This window comes from Pteropus medius, unplaced genomic scaffold (genome assembly GCF_902729225.1).
Source record: "Pteropus medius unplaced genomic scaffold, Ma_sr-lr_union100, whole genome shotgun sequence".
NCBI lineage: Eukaryota > Metazoa > Chordata > Mammalia > Chiroptera > Pteropodidae > Pteropus > Pteropus medius.
In genome coordinates this window covers 2,756,678-2,779,939 of record NW_024345479.1, presented here as the reverse complement: position 1 = coordinate 2,779,939, position 23,262 = coordinate 2,756,678, and the positions used below count along the sequence as shown (strand labels likewise).

The window sequence follows — 23,262 nt, the reverse complement described above, 5'->3', positions numbered from 1 at the left end:
TCTCTCCTCTCTTTCCCCTGTACATCCTCGTGCCCCCATCCGCCAGGCCAGACTCCCCTGACAGGCTGCCAGTGGTCACTCACGGCTTTGCACATGCTGATCCTCCTGCTTTGAGTGACCTCTCTTGCCTTCTCCCCATGGCAGATTCCTACTCCATCAATGCTCAGCTTAAACCTCACCTTCTAATTGATCTTCTCCTCCTATTTGTCCAGTGAGGAACTCCATCCCATGCAAATGTCCCCCACCACCCATGGGGTCCTCAAGGGGTCTGTGTATCATCTGTAGAGTCACATGAGCCCATCCTTGCTGGATTTCTGATTTTATTTAAGAAACCACCTGAGGGGGCCACCTTGATGCCACCATCCCTGGGGTAAGTGCCTATGCCAAGGATGCTGCCTTCCACTGCTGCCATAGTTACCCACCCTGGGGTCCCAGAAGGTGCACAGAGGAGGAAGCACTACTCCCTAGCTCTGCCTTCTGGCACTGAGGCAGCCATGGCTGTGTGCAGAGCTCATAGCCTCCCTTGGGAAAGCAGCCTCTTCTACTTCTGCCTCTCACTTGACTCCCCAGGGGATCAGATGCCAAGTCTTTTTTTCTTGGGTCTCCATCTCTTTCATCTCCATCCATCTCTTCTGGGGATCCCCACTTAGATCAAACAAACAAACAAACTCAAAAATAATCCCCCCCAAAATCACCTGCCAAAAATCAAAGTTCCATACACTTCAATTCATGCAAAGAGACGTGTACAAAGGTGTCCCCAGCCTGCTTCCTGGGAGTCACATGTGAGCAGTTTTTATTCCACCACAAATCAAAAAAAAAATAATACAGGGGGCCCCGAACAACACTGTACACCTGACAGTTTGCAGGACCCCAACTTTAAAGCAAGTTGAGCTTCAGCTGCGACCACCTGCCAGAGCCACTGCTACAGCTCACCTCTTCTTCCCGCTGGTTCAAAAAAAAAAAAAAAGTGGTTTATTAAATGACACTGGTTAGCCTAAAATTTTGCCTGAAGAAAAGAAACCAAGTTAGATGTTTTTTAGCCCGTGATTTAAATGTCTGTTGCAACCCTCAGTCACCCACCTGCCCGAACTCTGAGCCCCTGACAAACAGGTATGGGTGAGGTCACTTCTATACCCATGGCTCAAGGTCCTTGCATCCTTGGAGCTGGGGCAGGGTTTGCTGAGGTGAGCTAGGCAGGAGCCCATACCCTTCTTTTTGACCTCTTATAAGAGAAGAAGAGACCGATGCCTGGCACTGGGTCGAAATTTTGGAAATAAACCTGCCTTCCTAATTCCTGGGCTGTCTTTTTATGATCTATGGGTGAAGGGAAAACGGGTGACACAACAGAGCAAAGCAGCATCTAGGCCGCACTCTAGCCCTGTGCACGACTAGAGGTTGAATCGTGTCCGGAAAAATGTATGTTCCAGCCCTAACCCTCAGTACCTTATTTGGAAATAGAGTCCGGTGGGCCCTAACTCCAATGATGGGTGTCCTTATAAAAGAAAAAAGGAAATTTAGATACCGAGTCACAGAGGAAACACAGGGAAGAAGTCCATATGACAACAGAGGCAGAAGCTGGAGTGATGCAGCTTACAAGCCAAGGATCACCAAAGACTGCCAGGAGCCACCAGAAGCTAGAAGAGGAAAGAAAGGATTTTTCCCTAAAGCCTTCAGAGGGAGTATGGCCTTGCTGATGCCTCGATTCAGTCTTTTGGCTTCCAAAACTGTGAGAGAATACATTTCTGTCGTTTTAAGCTCCCCACTTTGTGGTAATTTGTTATGGCAGCCCTAGGAAACTCATACAGTTGCCCACAGGTGTGTGTTTCTGTGGCTCAAGTGGGGTAATCCTGAGTTGTCTCCCCCTTCCCTGTCACTGTCCTGCTTAGAACATTCTGTGGCCTCCCAAATACACTCAGAATGAAGGCCACACTCCTTACCACAACCTACAAGGCCCTTTGGGGCGGACTCGCAATATCGCCTAGCCAATATCTATTCCCTGCCCCTCTTCTTTATTAACAGAACATTGATGTTGTAGCAAGCAGCAACATAGCCAGCTAAAAAACCTCATTCCCTGGATATCTTAAGGGTTACATGTGACACATGACACATGACACAGGCTGGATAATTAGATAAACTGAAGGTTCTAGTGGAGCCTTTTGAAAGAAATCAAATGTGTCTGCTTGTCCCTCTTGCTTTTGCCCTTCTCTGTATTACTGCCTAGAATGTAGATATGATGGATGGAGCTCCCGCAGCCATCTTGTGAGTATAAGGACAAGAGTCACACCCTAAGAGTTAAGAGTTAAGAGTTAAGAGCTGGATGGAACTTGGGTCCCTGAGGACATGTTGGAGGGATGCTTGTTAAGTTCGTGGATTCAGCCCTCTGTTACATACAAACACAAATCTTTCCTAATGCATGATATTCTAGCTTCCACTCACCACCTCCTCCTCTCGCCCTGTTCTCTGTGTTCCAGCCCGGCTGGGCTTCTCTCAGTTCCTGAAATCACCAAGTACTCATCTGCCTCAGGACCCTGGTACTTCCTGTGTCTCAAAACCTCTTTCTTATTGCATTCAGAAGCCGACTCCTCCTTGGCCTTCAGGCCTCAGCTCCACAGTCATTTCCTCAGGAGCGCCTCCCTGATGCCCCAGTTACACTCTCATCACACCTCGATGCCTTGCACACTTACGATGATTTATTTGGCTTTTAGTCTTATTAACTCCACACCTGCCTTTCCTGTAAGACCACAAGTTCTCCTCAGGTAAGGTCAGCCTTTATCTATGGTGTTTAAGCACAGACTATGTGCTCAGTTGGAAGATTTGTCAATAAATGAATGACCATTTGGACTTTCAAAGCATAGGTTGTCGAAGGCCTGCCCATCCTTTGTCTGATTGCTACCGCCATGCATTCTGGTGATGAGGATGAGATGGCGTTACCAAACAAAGCAGGACAGCAGCTAAAGGAGAACAGCTGCTGTTGGGTACAGCGGGAGTCAACCATATACAACTCCCCCCTAGGAACCTGAGGGTCCAATTTCCGTCACCTGCTTCCTGGGACTCGCCTAGTGAGAGCGTTCACCAAGCCTCCACGCGTTGGAAATGAGGGCCCTGGACAGAAGCCATGCTCTGCGGCTGTGGAAATCCAAACGTGTGACATGTCTCTTGCTGCCTCGCCAAGGGGCGAAGGGAGGGGTGACTGGGGATGCGTCGCACCAGCCTGTTCTGAGTCCTCTGGTTCCCTTGAAGGAAAATGGTCCACCACCCAGCCGGTGCTGCTCTCCTGAGGAGCCAGGCTGGGTGCTGTTGGGTGACCCTTCGGCACAAGCATCTCACTCTTGGAGTTCCTGAGAAGCCCTCTAGTGGCACCTCTTACTTAACAAAATGTCTTCAGCTACGCTGACTCAAGGAGAGTCAGAAACTAAAGGAGCCGCTGCCTCTAACTCCCAGAGATTCAGAGATTCAGGAGGTCCCTGGGAGACAAGGGCCTCTGTGCATATGGACCCCTGCTCAGTCCAGGTGGGCAAGGCAGAGGCTCTGCTTCAGGCCTCAAAAGTGCCAAGTACAGCCAGCCTGGCAGGGGAACTGCCTCAGGGGCAGCACCATGCAGGATCTGCCACAAGTCCCAAATAAGCCCCAACAGACCACCTTTCCTGGCACAGGCTGACTTTGATTATCCCCAGGACAGTGAGGTTGGGAGCTGTATCTGTTGAGAACCCTGGCCTGGGGAAGCTCCATAGTGATGGGTGAGGCCAAACTGTAGCCTAGAGAAGAGGAGACAGTCTGGAGCTGGGGTCACTCCTGGGCAGAGCCAAGAACAAAGTCTGCAGGGGAATAAGGGTGGTGCTTGGGAGAATGGGAGGAAAGAGAAGGGCAGCCGGCATTGACAGAGCTGTGACAGTAGCACTGGGCAGTTCAAAGCCATCATCGCATGACAACCCTGGGAGGTGAGTACTAAAATTAGTCCCATTTTATAAGTGGGGAAACTGAGGCCCACATACGTATCTGAAACCAGGTCAGTCTCACTCAAAGATAGTGACATTTCCTCTGTCCACTGTTTCTCAGGTCTTTAAGTAACTGCTCCACTGAAGGGTGACTTGGGACACTTACCAGTCATTGGTTAAAATCTCTCACATCAGAAGAACCAGCATGGGTCCTTTATGGGACACAAAGCTCAAGGACCATGTTGCATTCATCTCCTCATCCCTAGCACCTACCTGGCACAGGGCTTGGCACCTGACATATGGTAGGTGTTAAGGATCTGTTTGCTGAATGAGTTTAATCACAAAAATGCCACAGCTGATGATGCCGGAGGCTGTGCTAAGAATATGCAGTGTGACTCCTGCAAGAACAGCATCCTCCCCCACCAATGATGGCAGGTGACACAAAAGCCACTTATGGGAGAGAAAAAAAAATAGTGTAGATAATAGAGGCTCCGTTCATCCCTCTGGCGACCAAATCAAAGTTGTGATGGAAACAAGGAGCAGCAGCAAGGAAAAATCGCTTGGGATCTTGATGAACAAGCCATACAACTAGAGAGAAATTCAAGAAATCACCGTGCAGAAGGTAGGACGGGGCGAGGATGCGGGGCTGACCGATCTCCAGCAGCTGAGTGGGACAGAAGCTGCGGCAGCACAGTGACAGACGCCTCTTAAAGGGGCCAAGTCTGCGAGCAGATTTTCGCAGTGACAGATCTGCTCGCTCTGAGTACCAGTGCCCATTCGGCTGTGCGCACAGCGCACTAAGGACATACAGGGAGACATTGTCGGAGTGAGGGCCAAGGAGAGACTCGCTCTGTACAGAAGTGCAAGTGGTATCTATAGTTTCCTGTTGAGCCCTCCCTGCTCCCAGTGTGCGGACACAGCGCCGCCATAGCCGTGAGGTCATCAAACTGGATAACAGAGGTCGCTCCACCCAGAGGATTCCCTGAAACCCCATGTCCCCCAACTAGCAGCCCCACCCAAGCCACATCCAGGTATATCCTCAGTGAGTCAGGTGCTCCTTGCTGAGCAGCGCCTAGACTCACACTGGAGCCAGCTGGCCTCAGTTTCTGGTGTGACCTTTTGAGGCAACTATAAGCACAACATCTGTTGTTTGCTTGCTGAATCTTAACAGGTGGCCCTGGAAGTACAGAGGCTTGGGCTAAATTTGGTCTGCAGCTGAACCTCTCTCAGGACTATGCCACTGGACGCCTACTTCACAAAGCCGCATTAATAAGACCAGGAAACTTAGGAGCTTTGCTTAGTACATAGAAACAGATACAGAAAGGCAGCCAAAATGGAAGACAAAGAAGCAGAAACCATATGAGAGAACAGAACAGAGATCCAGATAAAATGGAGTCAAATAATCTAACATGCAGAGTTCGAATCACTGATTATAAAGATGCTCAATGGACTTTTGGGAAGTGTAGATAAATTAAGTGAGAACTTCAACAAAGAGATAAAAAACATAAAAATGGAAATAGAAATTATAAAAGAGAACCAGTCTGAAATGAAGAACACATTATCTGAGGTGAGAAGTATATTAAATGGAATAAACACAGGAATAAACAAAGTGAATAAAGAAAAGGATCAAATGACCTATCTAGAGGATAGGAAAGCAAAGGACACTCAATTAGAATGGCAAGAAAAAAGATCCAAGACTATAAAAATAATTTAAATAATTTAAGAAGCATATGGGACACTATTAAAGGTCAAAATACCCACCTGCTCGGCATACCTGAAGGAAAATAAGATGTTGAACAGCTGTTTGAAGAAATAATGATGGGAAACTTTGCTAATCTGGTGAAAGAAATGGGCATAAAACCCCAGGAAGCTCAGAGATTCCCAAAAACCAGGGATCCAAAGAGGCCCACACCAAGACACATCATAATTAAAATGCCAAAGGTTAAATACAAAGAAAGAATATTAAAAGCAGCAAGAGAAAAACAGATAGTTACCCACAAGGGAACATCCATAAAACTGGCAGCTGATTTCTCAAAAGAAACTATGGCAAAAAATATTCAACAGGATGAAGTCCCAGGAATTACAATCAAGAATACTTTATCCAGCAAAGCTATCATTTAGAGTTGAAGGACAGATAAGAGCGTCCCAGACAAAAATAAGCTAAAGGAATTTATTGCCACCAAGCCAATATCACAGGAAATGTTGGAGGGACTTCTTTAAGATGAAAAAACATGTATCAAAAACAGGAATAAAGAATGGTAACAACTACATTCCTATCAATGAGTACCTCAAATGGAAAAGAATTAAGTGCTCCAACCAAAAGATAGAGTGGCTGAATGGATAAGAAAACAAGACCTCTACATATGCTGCTTACAAGAGACTCACTTCAGGTTAAAAGACACACACAGACTAAAAGGAAGGAGATGGAAAAAGATATTACTTTGATGGACCTAGGAGGTATTTAAGTCAGACAGAGAAAGATAAACACTATATGATTTCACTTATATGTGGAATCTAAGGAATAAAAAAGAACAAACAAATCAAAAACAGACTCACAAATATAGTGGACAATTTGGTGATGTACAGAGGGGAGGGGAGTTGGGAGGCTGGAAGAATGGGGTGAAAGGTTAAAGAAGTACAGATTAGTAACTGGTGGATGGTCACGGGGATGGGGAGCATGGCATAGGTAATGCAGTTAGTATTAATATGTTTGGCTAGGTGGAGGATCAAGGGAGAGAGGGAGCAATTGGGGTCATTGTTTTATGAACTATATAGATGTCTAACCACTGTACTGTATACTTGAAACTAATTAAAATAAATAATTTTTTTTTTTTTAAAGCCACTTGTGAAGGACCCAGTATTCCCATTGCTGAGACATCCTGTACACAGGGAGGCATCTCCTGATTCTTCAAGCTCTTCTCTAAGGAAGTAAAGCTAACAAGAAAGATGGTTTCAGGGCAAGGAAGAGAAAACTGGCTCCATCTGGTTTAAACATGGAGGGAATGTATTAGATCAAGTGGCTTAGAGTCCAGCAGGGCGGCATGCATGGAACATGAGTGACTCTGATGTCATCAGGGTATTATCTTAAGTGTGCCTGCCGTCCATAGAAAGTAGAAGAAAGACCTTACATGTATCTGGCTTCAGTAATGAAGTAAGTGAAAATGGGTAAGTGAAAATGAGACAAGATTTGAGATGTGCCTCAAGAGGCAGAGAAAGCAACCCTGGTTCCTGACAGCTTCCCAGGTCCCCAGGGTCATGCTGTCCTTTGTTGTCAACCCTTGGATCCCATGAGACAGTTCAAATGGCTCCTTGGAACCAAAGGTCCCTAACTAAAACAGTCTTGTTCATGGAGTACCCCAGAAGAGACAAGTGAGAAACCACATTTCTAAAAGAACTTTTTCCTGACAACACACAGGCTGCCATGGGTTTTTTTTTTCTACAGAGTCGATCACTGCTGGCTTCTTGACTGACCACCTGGAAGAGCCTCATGGCTTGGAATTACCCAAACTGGTGGTTGCTTCCCATCTACCACTGCAGGCCCCTGATCATGCTGCCAATAGCACCAGCAGTTTTGATGGTAGAAGTCCCCCCATGGCGGAGACTGATAAATGCCTCCCAATGACCATTCTCCCTTTCTTCTTTTAGTAGCAGAACCTCCCCATTTCATTGTCACCCAACTAGATGAAGTTTGCTTACAGCTGAATGGGGTGCATGACTACGTCTGGCCAATAAAAGATAAGCAGAATAAAAGCCCTCAATAGGAATGGGGGGCCCTCGCCTTCCTCAGTTCCCATTGGCTGGGATGCAGATGTGATGGTGGGAGATGAAACAGCCATCTAGGACCACAACACAGACAGCACATATTGTAGAGGGAACTTGGGTCCCCAGTGCCATGGAGACACTACCTCAACTCATGCTTACTTTTGCTCATGCTATTACGTATAAGAGAATAAATTTTTCTCGGGTCTAAGTGCATCATCAGTTGGGCATGTGTTACAATAGCTGAATCTGTATCCTAATTAAAATAAGATCCTAAGCGGCCTCCTCAGGCCAGTCAATCTGAGGGCTTCTTCATGTAATCCATAAAGATATGTCTCTTAAAAAGCATTTAGAGGCCCTTCTTGGCAGTTAGCTCGCTTGAGGAATTCACCCAACTCACAGGTCACCGCATTTGACCTGCTGTCTGTGGGGCAGTCCCATCACCCCAGAGGGCAGCTGTGGACTAGAGGCTAAGGGCTGTGATGGGGTGGCCAGATATTACAGAGGGTCAAGGAACATAGCACAAGCCAGACCACTTAGCAAGTCCACCAAAGGGAACAGTTTCCTTGAAATGCATACAAGAAGCCCTAGTCAATAATCCCCATTCTTCTGAGAAGGCAGCATGATGTGGATTTCGAACGTTTTTGGCTTCAAAATCCTTTCTTCCAATTAATCTTTCATGGAAGCTCAACACATAAATCACATCAAAGTAAGGCCACTCTGGGGAAAGAAAAAAGAAGGGCCTGAAGCCCAGCCTGCTGTGCTACTCCCTTCTTCACACCCTCCACCCCACAGCAGCCTGGGAAGCACCTGTGGGAACCCGTAAGGTTCCATGGAGTGCAATTGGAAAACCACCACTCTAGAATCAAGTGCAGGGCAGTGGCACCAGACAGACCCAAGTTTAAAAACTGGCTCCACTATATCAGAGCTGGCGCCAAGCATTACTCCCCTCTCCGGGTGTCTGTTTCAACAGTAACTTTTCTTGCAGAGTTCGTGAAAGGATTAGACAAAAACCTATCAATGGAAAGCTCTTAGCCCAGTGCCTGGTCCACAGTTGGTGTTTGATAAGTGGGAGCTATGATGCTGATTTTATTGGACCTTTCCAGGAAAAGATCTTGATGGTGGAGGCTGCCTCCTCAAAGCCATCCCCGGCTCCATCCTTAATGTGTGCTGTTACAGTGTCTCTTCTGCCTCAATTATTCAAGCCCAGAGCCTGCCTGCACTTCATTTCTGACAGCAGGGCAGCATTTACTTTGGCTGAGCTCAAGACATTTCTGGACAGGAACTCTGGCTAAGCTGTCACCATCGGCCCATCACCTGCCAGCCAACTGGCAGGTGGAAACGCCAGGCTGGCAACCAGGGGCACCCTGCAGGGCCTGCTAGAGAGGCCTGGCCAGCCCAGTATGTCAGGATGGCGCTCCAGGCAGCTGGGTCCAACCCGAGAGGTACTGACGGGATTATGGGTGTGGGAGCATCCATCCGCTGCCTCCGCCATTCCATGATGCCTTACAAGACCAACAGGAATGTTTTCTAGATCTTTGCTACTCAGAGTGTGCCCCAGGGATGGCAGCAACTGTGTCACTTGGGAGCTTATTAGAAATGCAGAATTCTGGGCCTAACATCAAACCTGCTGGATCAAAATTGCATGTCAACAAGCTCCCCAGGGGATTCTTTTGCACGATAGTTTAGAAGCACCCTCTATCCGGACCAACATAGAACTCATTTTTGCCCACAAGGTGACAGTAGTTAAATGCTCAGACTCCAAAGGCAGAAAGACCTAAGTTCTTGTCCTGGCTCTGCCACTCACTAGCTGTGCAACCTTGGGTAAGCACTTCACCTCTCTGTTTCAGGATAGTATTAGAAATACCTGCCTCCTGGGGTCGTTAGGAGAATTAAATGCAAGGCCACAGAATGGGGCTGGCACTCAGGAAGGGCTCTTTTAACGTTATCTGTTATTATTTCCCCTTTGCTCATGTACTCACACAATAACCTTCATCTGCCCTCTGGAAGTATCTGAGCCTCAGATTGAAACAAACCCACACAGAACACTTGTCATCACAGAAATGCAGAAAACAGGTCTAACCCAGAAAAGGAAGGACCCAGGCTAGACAAAATAATACTTACATTGGCACTGAGGGCCTGGGGTAAAGAGGTGTCAGGGTGGGTGAGGCTGACCTAAGAAGGCCCCAGAAGAGGGAGTTGGACCAGGCTTGGAAAGAGGATGTATAGACATCCTCTTTCTAGACAAAGCATTTCTTCATGCTCCTCAACACTTCATGGAAATGGAAGAATTGTCTCGTCCTGGCACTGATTCAACATGTGGGCTTCCAAAAGAGCATCAGCCAACCAGAGATTTTGATAGCATAAATAACCTAGAGAATTAGGACAAAAAGGAAAAACAAAAACAAAAACAGGCCTTCCCATCCCCCATTTGGTCCTATCTGGCATATTTCCTTCTAGTCTTTTTCATATGCATATAATTTCACATGGTTATCATCCTGCTGATCATCCAGTTGTATGGACTGCTTCACTCACGTTTCATGATATCTAAAGCAGTTTTGATGTTCAACATGGTCTTTTAACCATCATTTGTAATGGCTTCATGGGTCTCTACTCAGAAGAAAACCCACAATTTTTTTTAACTGTTTCCCTATTATTGGCCATTTAGTAGCTGCCAATTCTTATGTTCTCACAAATACCGCTGTGATGAATTTATTGATACATTTCCATGTCCTTCATTATTTCCCCTGCTCCAAAGGCTTTGGTATAAAGCAGTGCTGCTCACACTTTAATGTGCATACGAGTCACTTGGAATCAGAATCTGATATTGCAGGTCTGAGGAGCCTAAACTCCGCCTTTGTAACAAGCTCCCAGGCACTACCAGTGCTGCTGGTTCCCCCTCAAACTCCGAGGAGTAGTGAGGATATGAAGAACAGCATCTAAGACTTCAAGGCCAGGAAATCCTCTCTTGCTGCTGAGATCCTATTTTTGTACTCCCAGGTAAGATCCGGGTTGCGGGGAATACTACCCTTTTTTCCCTCAGACCTTTCTAGTTAACCTTCTTAACCAATTGACTCAATCGATTTTATAGCAACTCTGTGAAGCGTTCTCAGTTCCAACTTACAGATGACGAAACTGAGGTTTAGAATGATAATGTGGCAGGGATATATACTGTCTATCATATCTGGGGTAGGGTGGCTAACTGTCCTAATTTCTCAGGATGCTGAACATTTCATGCTAGAACTAGGACCATTCTAGGAAAACCGAGATGGTTAGTCACCCTAGACCAGACCTAATTCAGAGTCAGCTAATGTTTATCATCCACGCCCCGCCACCGCCATGCCAGGCTCTTTATGTAGATTCCTACAGAACACCTTTGCAGTTATACTTCAACAATAGCATCCCCATTTGACAATAAAGAAATGGGCTCAGACGGATCAAGAAATTTGTTCAAAACGAAAAGACAAACAACCCAATTTAAAAATGGGCAAAGGACTTAGACATTTCTCCAGAGAAGATATACAAATGGCCAACAAGGACATGAAAAAATGCTCGATGTCCTAAGTTATTAGGGAAACACAAAGCAAAACCATAATGAGATGCGATCTCACACCCACTAGATGCTGTAAGTTAACAAAAAGCGAAAAATAACGAGTGCTAGCAAAGATGTAGAGAAATCAGAACCCTTGTACACGACCGGGGGCGTGTAAAATGGTTCCACTGCTGCGGGAAACAGTTTGGCATGTCCTCAGAAAGTTAAAGATAGAATTACCACGTGACCTGGCAATTCCACTTCTAAGTATATACCCCAAATAGTTGAAAACAGGTATTCAAACAACATGTACACGTGTTCATAGCCGCACTATTCACAAGAGCCAAAAGGTGGATACTGCCCAAATGTCTATCAAAAAATGAATAGATAAACAAATTATGATATATCTATACGATAGAGTATTATTCGGCCATAAAATGGATGAGCCCTAAAAACAAAACACTAGGCGAAAGAAGCCAAACACAAAAGGTCACATTTTGTATGATTTAATTTATATATGGAAACATCCAGAATAGGTAGAATAAGAACATAGAAACCAGAACACAGATTGGTCATTGCCAGGGGCCAAAGGGAAAGGAAAACAGGGAGCAATTGTTTAAGGGATACAGCGGGGTGATGAAAATGTTTTGGAACTAGACAGAGGTGACGTTTGCCCAACATTGTGAATATGTTCAATACACTTCACCTTAAAATGGGTATTTTTATGTTATGTGACCCTCGCTTCAACAAGAAAGACAGAAAGACAGACAGGAAAAAAGGAAGGAAAGAAATAGAGAGAGAGAGAGAGAGACAAGAAAGAAAAGAAAGAAAGAAAGAAAGAAAGAAAGAAAGAAAGAAAGAAAGAAAGAAAGAAAGAAAGAAAGAAAGAAAGAAAGAAAGAAAAGAAAGAAAGAAAGAAAGAAAGAAAGAGAAAGAAAAAAGAGAAGAGAAAAGAAAAGAAAAGAAAAACCAACCAATATTCCCAAGGGAAAGGGTCAACAAAAGGGACCTATACAGGAGACAGACCTCCTGGGGCTGAGCGCCCAGCAGAGGCACCACTGGGGCAGGAGAGACAATGGGAACTGGGAACTCACCAAGTGCCCCCGATTTTGCTCTTAAATCTCAACCCTGTGAGATCGCTATTTACCACCTCATCTGGGAAATTTGAAGCTAGTGGGGGCTTGCAGAAGCTTGCCATGTCAGGTGCATTAACTGAGGGGTTAGGCATCCAGCCCAAGGTCATACAGCTGGTACATGACAGGGCCAAGATTGGGGGCCGGGACTGTCAGACTCTTTCCACAGTGCTGGAGACTGGACATCTGGACTCCAAGTCCCACCTCCCTAGACACTCTTTCTTCTGACAAAATCTACCTTTCTCTCTCTTCAAAATTAGGCTCACAATTTGCCTCTCCTACCACCTCACACTCTGCTCCTAGAGGTCTTCCCGTACGGCCTCCTCACCTTGTCCCCTCCCGAGTGTGCTGGCATGGTGGGGTTCTTCAGTGAGCACTGCTTGCTCTTCATGTGTCTGTGCTATGAGTCTATCTGTCTTGTCTCCCATAGGCCCTTAGATCTGAGGAGGGGGCCTTCTGGAGGTCTCCTTTTGGGAACTGCCTCCTTTGGGAGGTTGTGGAAACCAGGCAGGGATTGCACTCATTTGTCCCTCTCACTGCTCAAACATTTTGGATGACATGGTGCCTGCCCCGATGCAGGGTCCCTGGGCCTGCCATGGTGATGCACGAGCTGGGAAGTTCTGCTTGGGCCAGAGAGGAGAGGACTTCGGGAAAGCTGAGCTGGGGAAGACTAGGGCGGCTGTAGGGACTCTTTTCTCCTACGGAGTGAACCTATTCTATTACAGGGGAGCCTCCAAATCTGAATGTTCTTAAACTTGGTTCCTCCCAAGCCCTGGCTCCAGACCTGAACTACAAACCAAGAAATCCTTGGACTAGGATTTGGAAATCCCCAGGCTGGAAGAAAAGCTTTGTCCAAAGCCTCCCGCTTCCAGCCACTCAGAGAAGAAACTGTGGCACATCCTAGGCTCTCTGATTTAGCATTATGGCTTCTCCCAACCCACACCCCACCCCCTCCAAAAAATTCTCAGTGTTCCAGGGCCTCAGGATTGGTCTTGGTGGAAAACTCTGGAAAGTTTGAGTCCAGACAAGAGTCCTATTCCCATTGGGTTGTGGTTTTAGAGTGGGCGTGAGAATAAACTCCGAGGAGATGGCTCTGACCAGGGGCCTTGGAGCTGCCAGCTCACCCTGGGAGTGCAGGCTGGATGCCTCGAGGCGTAAAGCAAGAGGATCTGAGTTGGAAAAAGCAGCATTGTGGCGAGGTGGCCAGGCAGGGGTGTCAGGCAGAGGGAATGGGCAAGAGGGATAGATAGGAGGTCTAGGCAGGGGTCTGGGCAGAGGAGCTGGGAAGAAGGGGCCAGAAGGGGTGAGAAGGGAAGATGATCAGAGAGGACTGGGCCAGAGAAGGCCTGGGATGGAGGCTGGGGAGAAGGGCTGAGTCGAGCGAGCTGGGCCAGAGGGACTGAGCCAGAATGGAAGCCAGGGCCAGAAGGGTGTACTGAGGAACAACGGAGGAAGATGAAGGGGCACTGAGGTGGGTTTGTGGGGACAAAGAGAACAAAAGCCCATTGCCAGGCCCCTTGATCTGGCCCCAGAACACAGGCACGGACCAGGCTGTGACATGGATAAAGTGTAGAAATGATTTCCTGTTGAGACCGAAGAAAACTTTCTGAAACAGACCAAGCGAAACTTACTAAAATGTCCACTTCCTATCACCTCTCTCTTGCCCAGCCCTTTGCGGCTAAGCTATTGTCTAGATGGGGTTTCTTTCGGCCAAAGTAACCCCAGCTCTCAGAAATGCTGACCAGAGACGTAGGAGAAGCAGGCATCTCTGTGTCCCTTCTCTGGGCTCCTACAGGGGCTGAGGCTGCCCACGGTCCAGGTCAGGGTGGCACACTGCCCGGGTTGGGGTGGGGTGGGGTGGAGGTCTGGCTGTGTTGAAAGGGGGTGATCATCAGTGTCTCTCGTTGACCACTGCTCAGTGCAAGACCTACTGGGTTCAAGGTAAGGTAAGGAAGGAAGCACAGGCCACTCTGAAGATTTAGGCACGAGACCACCCAGGTCATGGGTGTGCACGCATGTGTGTGTGAGCACCGACATTCTCTTATGTGTGTGGGAACCAGAAGTCAGTAGAGTTGGGGTCCTTAGAGGCCACTGAATCCAACGACCTACCCCAGGCACAACCTCTTCTCTTCCCTCTTTCGAGGCCTCTGGGGATGAAAAAAAATCCTTACTTCCTTTGTTCCTTTAAAGGAGGCGCTCCCACCATGTGCCAGGCACTGGTGACAGAGTGATAAAAGTCTCGGGTTTCATGGTGCTTCGTTCCAGAGGGAGGACAGGCAATATAAACAAATAAATAGAGAATTCAGTACAGGAAGGGATAAGTGCTATGAAGAAAAATCATCTATTTCCTCTGCCCCAGTCGCAGCCCAGTGGCTATTAGAAAACAGGCATATCTAGAGCCTTCTCTATGCCACGCTAACTACCCCAAACTCCTCCAACCATTCTGGACTACGTTGGTTTCTAGATAACCACCTAAAATGGAGGCACAAGGAAATCTGCACTGTTGATTGGATAAAGAATTGGCGGTACATATATACAATGGACTATTACTCAGCCATAAAAAAAAAGGTGAAATCTTACCATTTGCAACAACATGAATTGACCTAGAGGGTGTTATGCTAAGTGAAATAAGTCAGACAGAGAAAGACAAATACCATATGATTTCACTTATATGTGGAATTTCAAGAACAAAATAAACAAACAAAACAAAAACAGACTCATAGATACCAGTGATTGCTAGACGGGAGCAACCTGGTGATTGCTAAATGAGAGGAGATTGGGGGGCTGGGTGAAAAAGGTGAAGGGATTACGAAGTACAAATTGGTAGTTACAAAATAGTCATGGGGATATAAAATACAGCACAGGGAATACAATCAATAATATTATAATAACTATATAGTGCCGGGTACTACACTAATTGAGGGATCACATTGTAAATTATATAAATGTCTAACCATTATGCTGTACATCAGAAACTAATATAAAATAATACCAATCAATCAATCAATCAATCAATAATAAAAGAGAGGCATAAGCCCCTCGCCTCTGGTCAGGCGGAGAAATACCCTGCAGGATCCCGAGTCTCAGCCCTGGTCCCAGGGTATCCGTGGGTTTCCATTAACACAGCGGGCTTTGCCACCTCTCTCCTTGGCAGCACGTCTCACTCCTGACTCATCCCCAGCCCACAGGCAATGAGGAGCCCCAGGTCTTTTCCTCCTGAACGGCCGCTAAGCCCCATCTCTCCCACTTATTTTAAACTTAAGTGCCAAGATTCATATTTATCCTGGTAGTTTCATCTGGTGGGAGGCCAACTATCATTCAGCCTGCCGAGGAGGTCTTCCGGTTCCTGACCTGACATCTGAACTCTCTTCCAGCTAAGGTAGACGTCTGATCTGGAAGTCTGAGCCTCCTAACTTCTGCGCAAAGCTGTATGCAGCCCCTGCAACAGTTACCCTCCTGTCAGGGTGGCCTTGCTCCTCCAAATAGCCTCTTGATGTGTGGCTGCTGAGGGAGCCAGAAAGCCCCAGGGTGGAGGAAGTCTTGTAATCAAGTACAGCCATGTGGTGCCTGAGAAAGTCTCACGTTCTGGTGATCAATCTCAACCGATTTTGAAATTGGTTTGAAAAGTTACATGTCAGAGGTTCCCACACCTAGATGACCATCAGAATCGCAGGGGGCAGCTTTTAAAGAAACAAGTTCCCAGGCTCCATCTCCAGTGTTTCTGAACCAGTCAGTCCAGGGTGGAGCCCAAGAATTTGTGTGGTTTTTTAAGCTCTGGGGTTATTGAATCCATGCTGGCTCTTAATGATCCCATTGCCCTTCCTGAACGCCCACAGACAATTGCTTCCAGAAGTCTCTGTGGCTCTCTTCTGCAAAGTCTTCTCTGCACAGACTGGGACGCGGCCCTCTGGGCATGGTGTCTGGCCCAAAGCAAGAATCAGTTCTTTAACCAATGGCCCAACAAAGCTAGAGATAGGAAAGGGTGAGCTTCCAGGTGTCCCTTTACTCAGCAACCTCTCCTGCCATGACCTTCTACTCCATCATCCCACTATAGCTCTTTGGTTCTGCAGGATGAAGAAGACAGAGCAGAATGGGAAGCTAGTGGGGCCGTGTGAGTGTGAGATGGGGTTCTACCTCATGGCCAAGATTAGGGTGAGGCAAGTGAGGCACTGACCTCAGGTACAACATTTAAGATGGCACCAAGAAACTTGGTCACCAAGATAGAGACTATTTGAATGCCATACTTTTAAAAATCAAAATGCAGAAAAATCCATGATGAATAAAATATCAAAATTTGAAATAAAGACAGGATCAGTAATGCTGTTAAGCCATGTCAGAGCATGAGGTAAAAGGAAAATTCCATCATAGAAATTATGAAAAAAGGAGGAGAGTTCAGAGCATTTATTACCGTGCTCCCTCCCTACCAGGCTGCGGGCTGTCACTGGCCCCTCTCTCACCTCTGTTGCTACAGCTCTTGTCTAGCAGCCCCGCTCAAAGAGGCAGTGACAGCTCTTGCTGGTTTGGGGAACCACCCTACAGAACAGCTCAAGTGTAGCTGTCTTAGCTGCTCCATGCTGTCGCTATTCCTAAAGTGCTTCACCATCCCTCGCTGTCTTCCTTCACCCTGCCCACTCCTGTGTAAACTGTCCCTGCATTAAACAATCCCCCAGTAAAAGAAAGGAAGCAAGGGGGAGGAGGGAGGGAGAGAGAGAGAGAGAGAAAGGAAAAGGAAGGGAAGGAAGGAAGGAAGGAAGGAAGGAAGGAAGGGAAGGAAGGAAGGAAGGAAGGAAGGAAGGAAGGAAGGAAGGAAGGAAGGAAGGAAGAAAGAAAGAAAGAAAGAAAGAAAGAAAGAAAGAAAGAAAGAAAGAAAGAAAGAAAGAGAAAGAGAGAAGAAAGCAAGAAAAAATATTTTAAAATTTTAATATCTTTAGAGAGAAGATATTACATCTATGACACAAGCACGGGACTTTAAACAAAGAAATAATCAGAAAATAAAAATTAAAAATAGATAGGAGAAAAAAAATCAATAACATTAAGAAAATAAGGCTGAAGAAATCTCCCAGAAAGTGGAACAATAATAAGCAAACTAACAAATAAAGAACAAAAAATGTGAAAGGTGAGGACGGACAATGGAAGAGAGAAGAAAGTTCGAGGATCACTCCCAGAGATGAACATCAAATCAAGAGAACTGTAGAAAGAAGAGAATATGATAAAGAAAAGATTATCAAAGAACTGAAACAGGAAAACTTTCCGGACTACAAGTCTCTAGGTTGAAACCATCCATCGAATGTCCAGCATGGTAAGAGAGGAGCCAGAGCATGGCCCTCATCTCGGAGGTGACAAGAAACACCCCAAAAGCTTTCAGAGGTGGGGGGGAATAGGCATATACAAAGATGGGGCATAAGCACGACATCAAACCTCTCAACAGTGACATCAGAAGCCAGAAGACAATGATGAGGTAGGTGCCTGCAAACTTCTGCAGGAAAATTATTTTTAATCTAGAATTCTATATTCAGCCAAACCATCGATCAAGTATGAGGGTAGAATAAAGGCATTTTCAGACATGCAAGCTCTCAAAAGACTTTTTTCTCCTGTGTGACCTTTCTCAGGAAGTTAAACAAACAAGGGGGAGAAGCAGGAAAGAGAAGACACAAGGTCAAGAGAACAGGATGCCCAACGCAGGAGAGAAACAAGGGGTCCCAGTGATGAAGGAGAAGGAGGTCCCAGGATGGCCGCGAAGCAGGCGGGCGAGCAGCCAGTCCAGGCTGGAGCAGGACAGCGGGAGAGGTTTCCAGGACGGTGGGGCGGGAAGAACTGACGGGTTTGACTACACTGAAAATTATATTTGAGGCTGTTAAACCACAAAATTCAACTGAGTAAATTGATCAAGATCTTATTGACTCTGTTGAAGGATCCATGAATTGGGGAGCATCCCATCTAGCAGATAGAGAGAAACTTCTAGCAAAGAGTAGATTGTGGCAAGGTCACCTTCTTTCAGGGGATGACACGGGTCTTTCAGGCAGGTTACCTCACTAGTGCTGACGAGGTAATTCCAGATTGACTGCTTTAAGGTTCCACTCCTGGGAAAGGTGGAAACTGCAGCTAAGTTAGGTATTTCGTGCCACGGACTTAGAACAAATGACTCCATTTTAGGTCTGTTATTGTCTCTTTTTTTAACGAGGCCAATGGATGTGTAAGAATATATAACTGTAGTAAGTACAAAAGACTAAGCAAGTGGTGGTGGGGGGCAAGGATCCAGGAAAAATAAAAATTATATAAGAAAGCAAACAGTGCTATCGCCCTGCTTGGCTTAATGGTGAACAGTATTTACACGATATAAACAGAGCATGTGAATGTAACAAAAATATTGAGAGAGTAAAACGACACTCAGGAGAGTATATAAAAGACGAATCTTCATCTATAAAATGGGCAGTCAACAGATAATGTCTAAATGGATTAATCAAGAGGCAGTAGTATAAGCAAATTACTTAGAAATGTGGAAGTAACCGCCAACAGAAACACGTGCCTCTGAGCAAGAGTCCAGAGGAGCCTGGCCAGCTGGGACTGCTAGATTTTGTGTTCTAATTTTAGCATTATTTGACTTTTTTGGCTACCTGCATGCATTTCTTTCTGAGTTAAAAAAAATCATTATTAAAACATAAAATAAAAAATATATATACCAAGAAGCACATCCTCTTGTTTCTTCTTGTTTCATAGTTTTTCTGCATCTCGAGAATCCACCCTCTTCACTGTCAACCATAGGCGTGTACAAACAGAGCCACAGATACACTCACATTCACACGGTCTCTCTCACACACGCACACTTATCACAGACACTCACAAACAGCCCACGGTGACAGGCACACAGGCAGACATACCTAATACACCCAACCCTCAGACAGTGTGCAAACACACGCTCGCTGGCATGCGCTCATGATTATAGATTCACCTACACACATGCAGAGGCCCCATCAGCCTCCCAGGAAGTCAGCGGGAGAGCAGGGCCAGACACTGCGAGGACAGCACTTCTTCTCCACCTTGATCCCCTTCACTTCCCTGCACCACCCGCCCCAGTGCTGCCCCAAGCAGAGGAGGGTCTCTCCTAGGACTTCACTCTAATTGCTTCCTCTATTCAGAGTGCCTTGCCATGAGGCTGTGCAGCCTAAGCCTCTGCAGCCATAAACCTTTTGGGGCCACACAGAATGTAGGTGGCACAGAAACGAGGTGGGGGGAGGGGCCAGAGCTAGCAGCTGGATGTGACTAAGAATGTCACCTTCATTCAGCTTTTAGCGGAGGCCCTAAGCAGTGAAAGAATTCAGTGTCAGGAATCTTATGGACATGCTGTGCATCTTTGAGCAAATCACTTTACCTCTCTGGGTCCACGAGGAGATGGGCAACCTATGAAGCTCTGGGATGCCAAGGTTTGATGACCCAGGTTGGGGCCTGCTTCCATCCCCTCCAGACCTCTCTCTCCACACTGACCTCCGGGCCAGCCCCAAAGGTAGGTGATACGTGCATACATGGGGCACCTGGGCACCCCGCCCCAGCACTTCTCTCCCCATCCATGCTCCTACATCACTCACCACCACCCTGGTCCCGTTATCCGGCAGTGTGTCAATCGCCAAGGTGCCCCCACCTTGGTCCTCGCTCAGCTGGGTCCTGTCCGCCTCCATCACCTGCCCGGGGCTCTCTCGGGCTCTCCGGTTCCAACCCTGAATGGTCCTCTTGGTGGCCCATCCAGAGCCTTGGCCTGCATCCTGACCTGGGAGAAGGGGACAGAAAGCTGAGTCCTGGGAGTCCAGAGTGAAGGTCCCAGAGTGGGACCAGTTCACTTACTTTGCAGAGGCCCCGACCCCGTGCCACCATTGCCTTTGGGAACACTGCCAGGCAGGAAACAACCAGCATGCACGGACCCATGCACTGTACCCAGCTCCACTCCACGCACTTTGCTCATATAACACCTTTAGCCCTCACCGCTGCCCTCCCCAGTAGATACGATGACGCCCTACATTTCAGACAGCAGCTCACAGAGGTTAAAGAAGGTCACATGGCGAGTTCAAGATGGAAATAAGTTTCAAACCCAGGTAGATCTGCCTCCAAAATAGTGATTAATCTCAGCCTCAGCTTTACACTGGAATCATCTGGAGAGCTTTAAAGATGCCTGCTGTCTGGGTCTTACCCCAGAGACTGTGATGTAATTGGTCCACAGTGTAGCCTGAATATTAGGATTCATAAATGATCCCGGCAGAGGTTTTAAGAAGCCCTGAACATAACACTGCAGACCAGCATGAGAACCATGGCTCTGGAAACTTCCAAACCAGTTCCTTATTTGTCTGCCGAAAATGGCACATAATCTCACCTTCCAGGGAACTCCAGGGACTAGAATCCAGAAAGCAGAGTTCTTTTAGTTCAGGGTCTCTCACCCTTGGCACTATTGACATTTTGGACTGAATAATTCTTTGTTGTGGGGGGCTATTCCTGGGCATTGTAACGTGTCTAGCAGCATCCCTGGCCTCTATGCACTAAATGCCATCTCCTCCCAGGTTGTGACAGTAGATGTCTCTATAGTGGGGGCCATGATTTAATCTCATTGCTACCTTCCAACACCTTGGGCAAGTCATTTTCCCCATGAAACAAGGAGCCTAGACACTGCCAAGCATGGCAAATCGGTTTCATCTCAAAAACCATCTCCAATCAGTTAGCAACAGCCAGGAGCATGCTGATGGCGAATTCTGAGGCTCTCTTTGGGTTTAGCAGGAAGGACTGTTACGATCAATTAGCAATGTCTGCCATGGGCACAGGGTTGGAAAGTGGCGGTACACAGGCCATGTAGCAGCTATTCCTAGACTCGATGTTCTCTCCAGTTCTCCCTAGGTCATTAAATGTGTTCTAAATGACATAGAAACCATGCTTTTCCATTTCAGAAAGATGTGTGCCCCCAAAGACGTGTCTTACATTGTCACTCTAATTGTCACCCCACTCTGCACATGTGTATGGGACACAGATCAGGTGGATCTAATATTCCCTGTGATTGTCATCAATTTCAGGCCCACCCTGTGTCAAATGCCTTTCTCTACCTCTGCCTGTCTCCACCCACTCCCCAGAGCTCCTGGATGTAGCTCTCTTTCCCAGAGCATCCACTGGTGGTGTGACTATGTGCTTGTCTCTCTGGTACCCCCAGGATTCTCTCACTTTCTGTAAATGAGTATCTTCGGTGCCTAGCAAACAGTACGTGCTCAATCACTGCATAATTGAGGACACGATACTAGAAGTAACTTGGGAGCTAGTAAGCGCAGGAGTTGAGACAAGGTTGAGCCAGGACCAGGCCTGGGGCTGGGGCCAGGACTCTGCTGTGGGACTCTGGTTTGTCATTAGACATTTTATCCAATTAAGTCATTCTTGGCTGCTGATGCCTGCTGGACCTTTGCCAGCCCCCTCTCACTTCTCTGCCTCTAATCACAACCAGATGCTCTAGAGAAGATGCGGAGAAGGGTGGTCTCCAGACCCCTTGCCCAAGATGCCCACTGGTTGAGATAGATCTGAGTCCAGTGCCAGGAAGACAGCCTGCCCTTGGCCCAGATCCCAAGCCAGGACTGCATTGCTCTCCTCGGGTGAGGCCCACAGCTGCTTCTGGAGACAGAACTGTTTGTGCTGGGCTGATCTGCCCAGCTCCCCAGGTCCTTCTGCAAGCAGCCCTTGGGCCTGGGCAGGAGCCAGGACAGGAAAGGAGCATGTGTAGAGCAAGTGGAGGATCTCAGCCGGCCTGGAAAGAGATGCTGGGCATCTGCAGGCATCACAATCCTGCCACTGAGACAGGAGGGTACCTAAATGATGGGGCCCAAGGCCTGGGGAGCGGGCAGGAAGAGAGCACCCAGCCAGAAGTGGGGTCAGGGAGGAGACACTACATCCACAAGCTGTATGACCTTAGACCTATCAATTTCCCTCTCTAAGCCTCAGTTTCCTCATCACTAAAATGGGGATGTCAATCATGCCTATGGCACAGGCTGCTGTGAGCATCAAGCGAGAAACAGAAATGAGAAGGCTTTATAAAGAGAAGTTCAGAGCCAGGGTCAGAGGCAGAGTTCCCAAAGGAGGACAGGGCAAAGGATAGAGAGGAGCCTGCCCTACCTCTGAATCTTATCCTCCCAACCCACACCACTCTGTCTCCCTGACACCCTCCTCCTCCCAGCTGGCTAGGACCGGACATCACCCCCTCAGCCTGTGGAAGGAGCCAACACAGCTGGTTGCTCACGTGTGTGTGTGCAGGGGCCCATGTGCCTGTGCACAAGCACACACACACAGACTTGCCCGACGACCCTGGTCCTCCTCCTTAGGTGCTCATGCACATTACACACCTACCCAACCCTCGGCCACTCCCTGCTCTGCCTTCTGCTTTGCCTTGGAGAGCCTCTGCATGTGAGTGAGGGCAAGAAGCTTTCAGAGCATATGCCATTCATCCATTCATTCACTCACGGCCCCAAGGAGCATATGGTCCTGTGGGATGTCACAATAGTAATAGTAATAATGAAAGTGATCGGTAACTTTTAGAGACTACTTACTCTGTGCTGGCACTATTCCAAGTACTTTAAACACATTAACTTATTTACTGTCCACAATAATCCCATGAGCTAGGTGCCAGTTTTAGATCTATTTTACAAATTGAGAAAATGAGGCATAAAGATGTTAAGAAATCTCTCAAGTTCACACGACTAGTCTGTGGCAGGATTTACACTCAGGCGGGCTGGCTCCATGTTCTGCTGAGACCATAGAAAGTGCGGCAAAAGGTGACCAGCAACCTCAAGCTGTTTCCTGAGAGGTAGGGACAGCCCCAGGGAAGGACTGGCGTGTGGGCTGGGCTCTTGGAGGGTCCTGCACTGAGAACCATTGGCCAGAACCTGGGAGC

General features: G+C 47.2%; 1 protein-coding gene across 1 annotated transcript in view; it reads right to left on the bottom strand.

Moving 5' to 3' along the window:
- Positions 1-23,262, bottom strand: part of PLXDC1 (plexin domain containing 1) — a 64,990-nt gene that overhangs the window by 36,689 nt on the left and 5,039 nt on the right. The window contains exon 2 of the mRNA XM_039873637.1: positions 19,943-20,121. Coding sequence (XP_039729571.1) covers positions 19,943-20,121 — 179 coding nt within the window. The remainder of the gene's footprint in view (positions 1-19,942; positions 20,122-23,262) is intronic.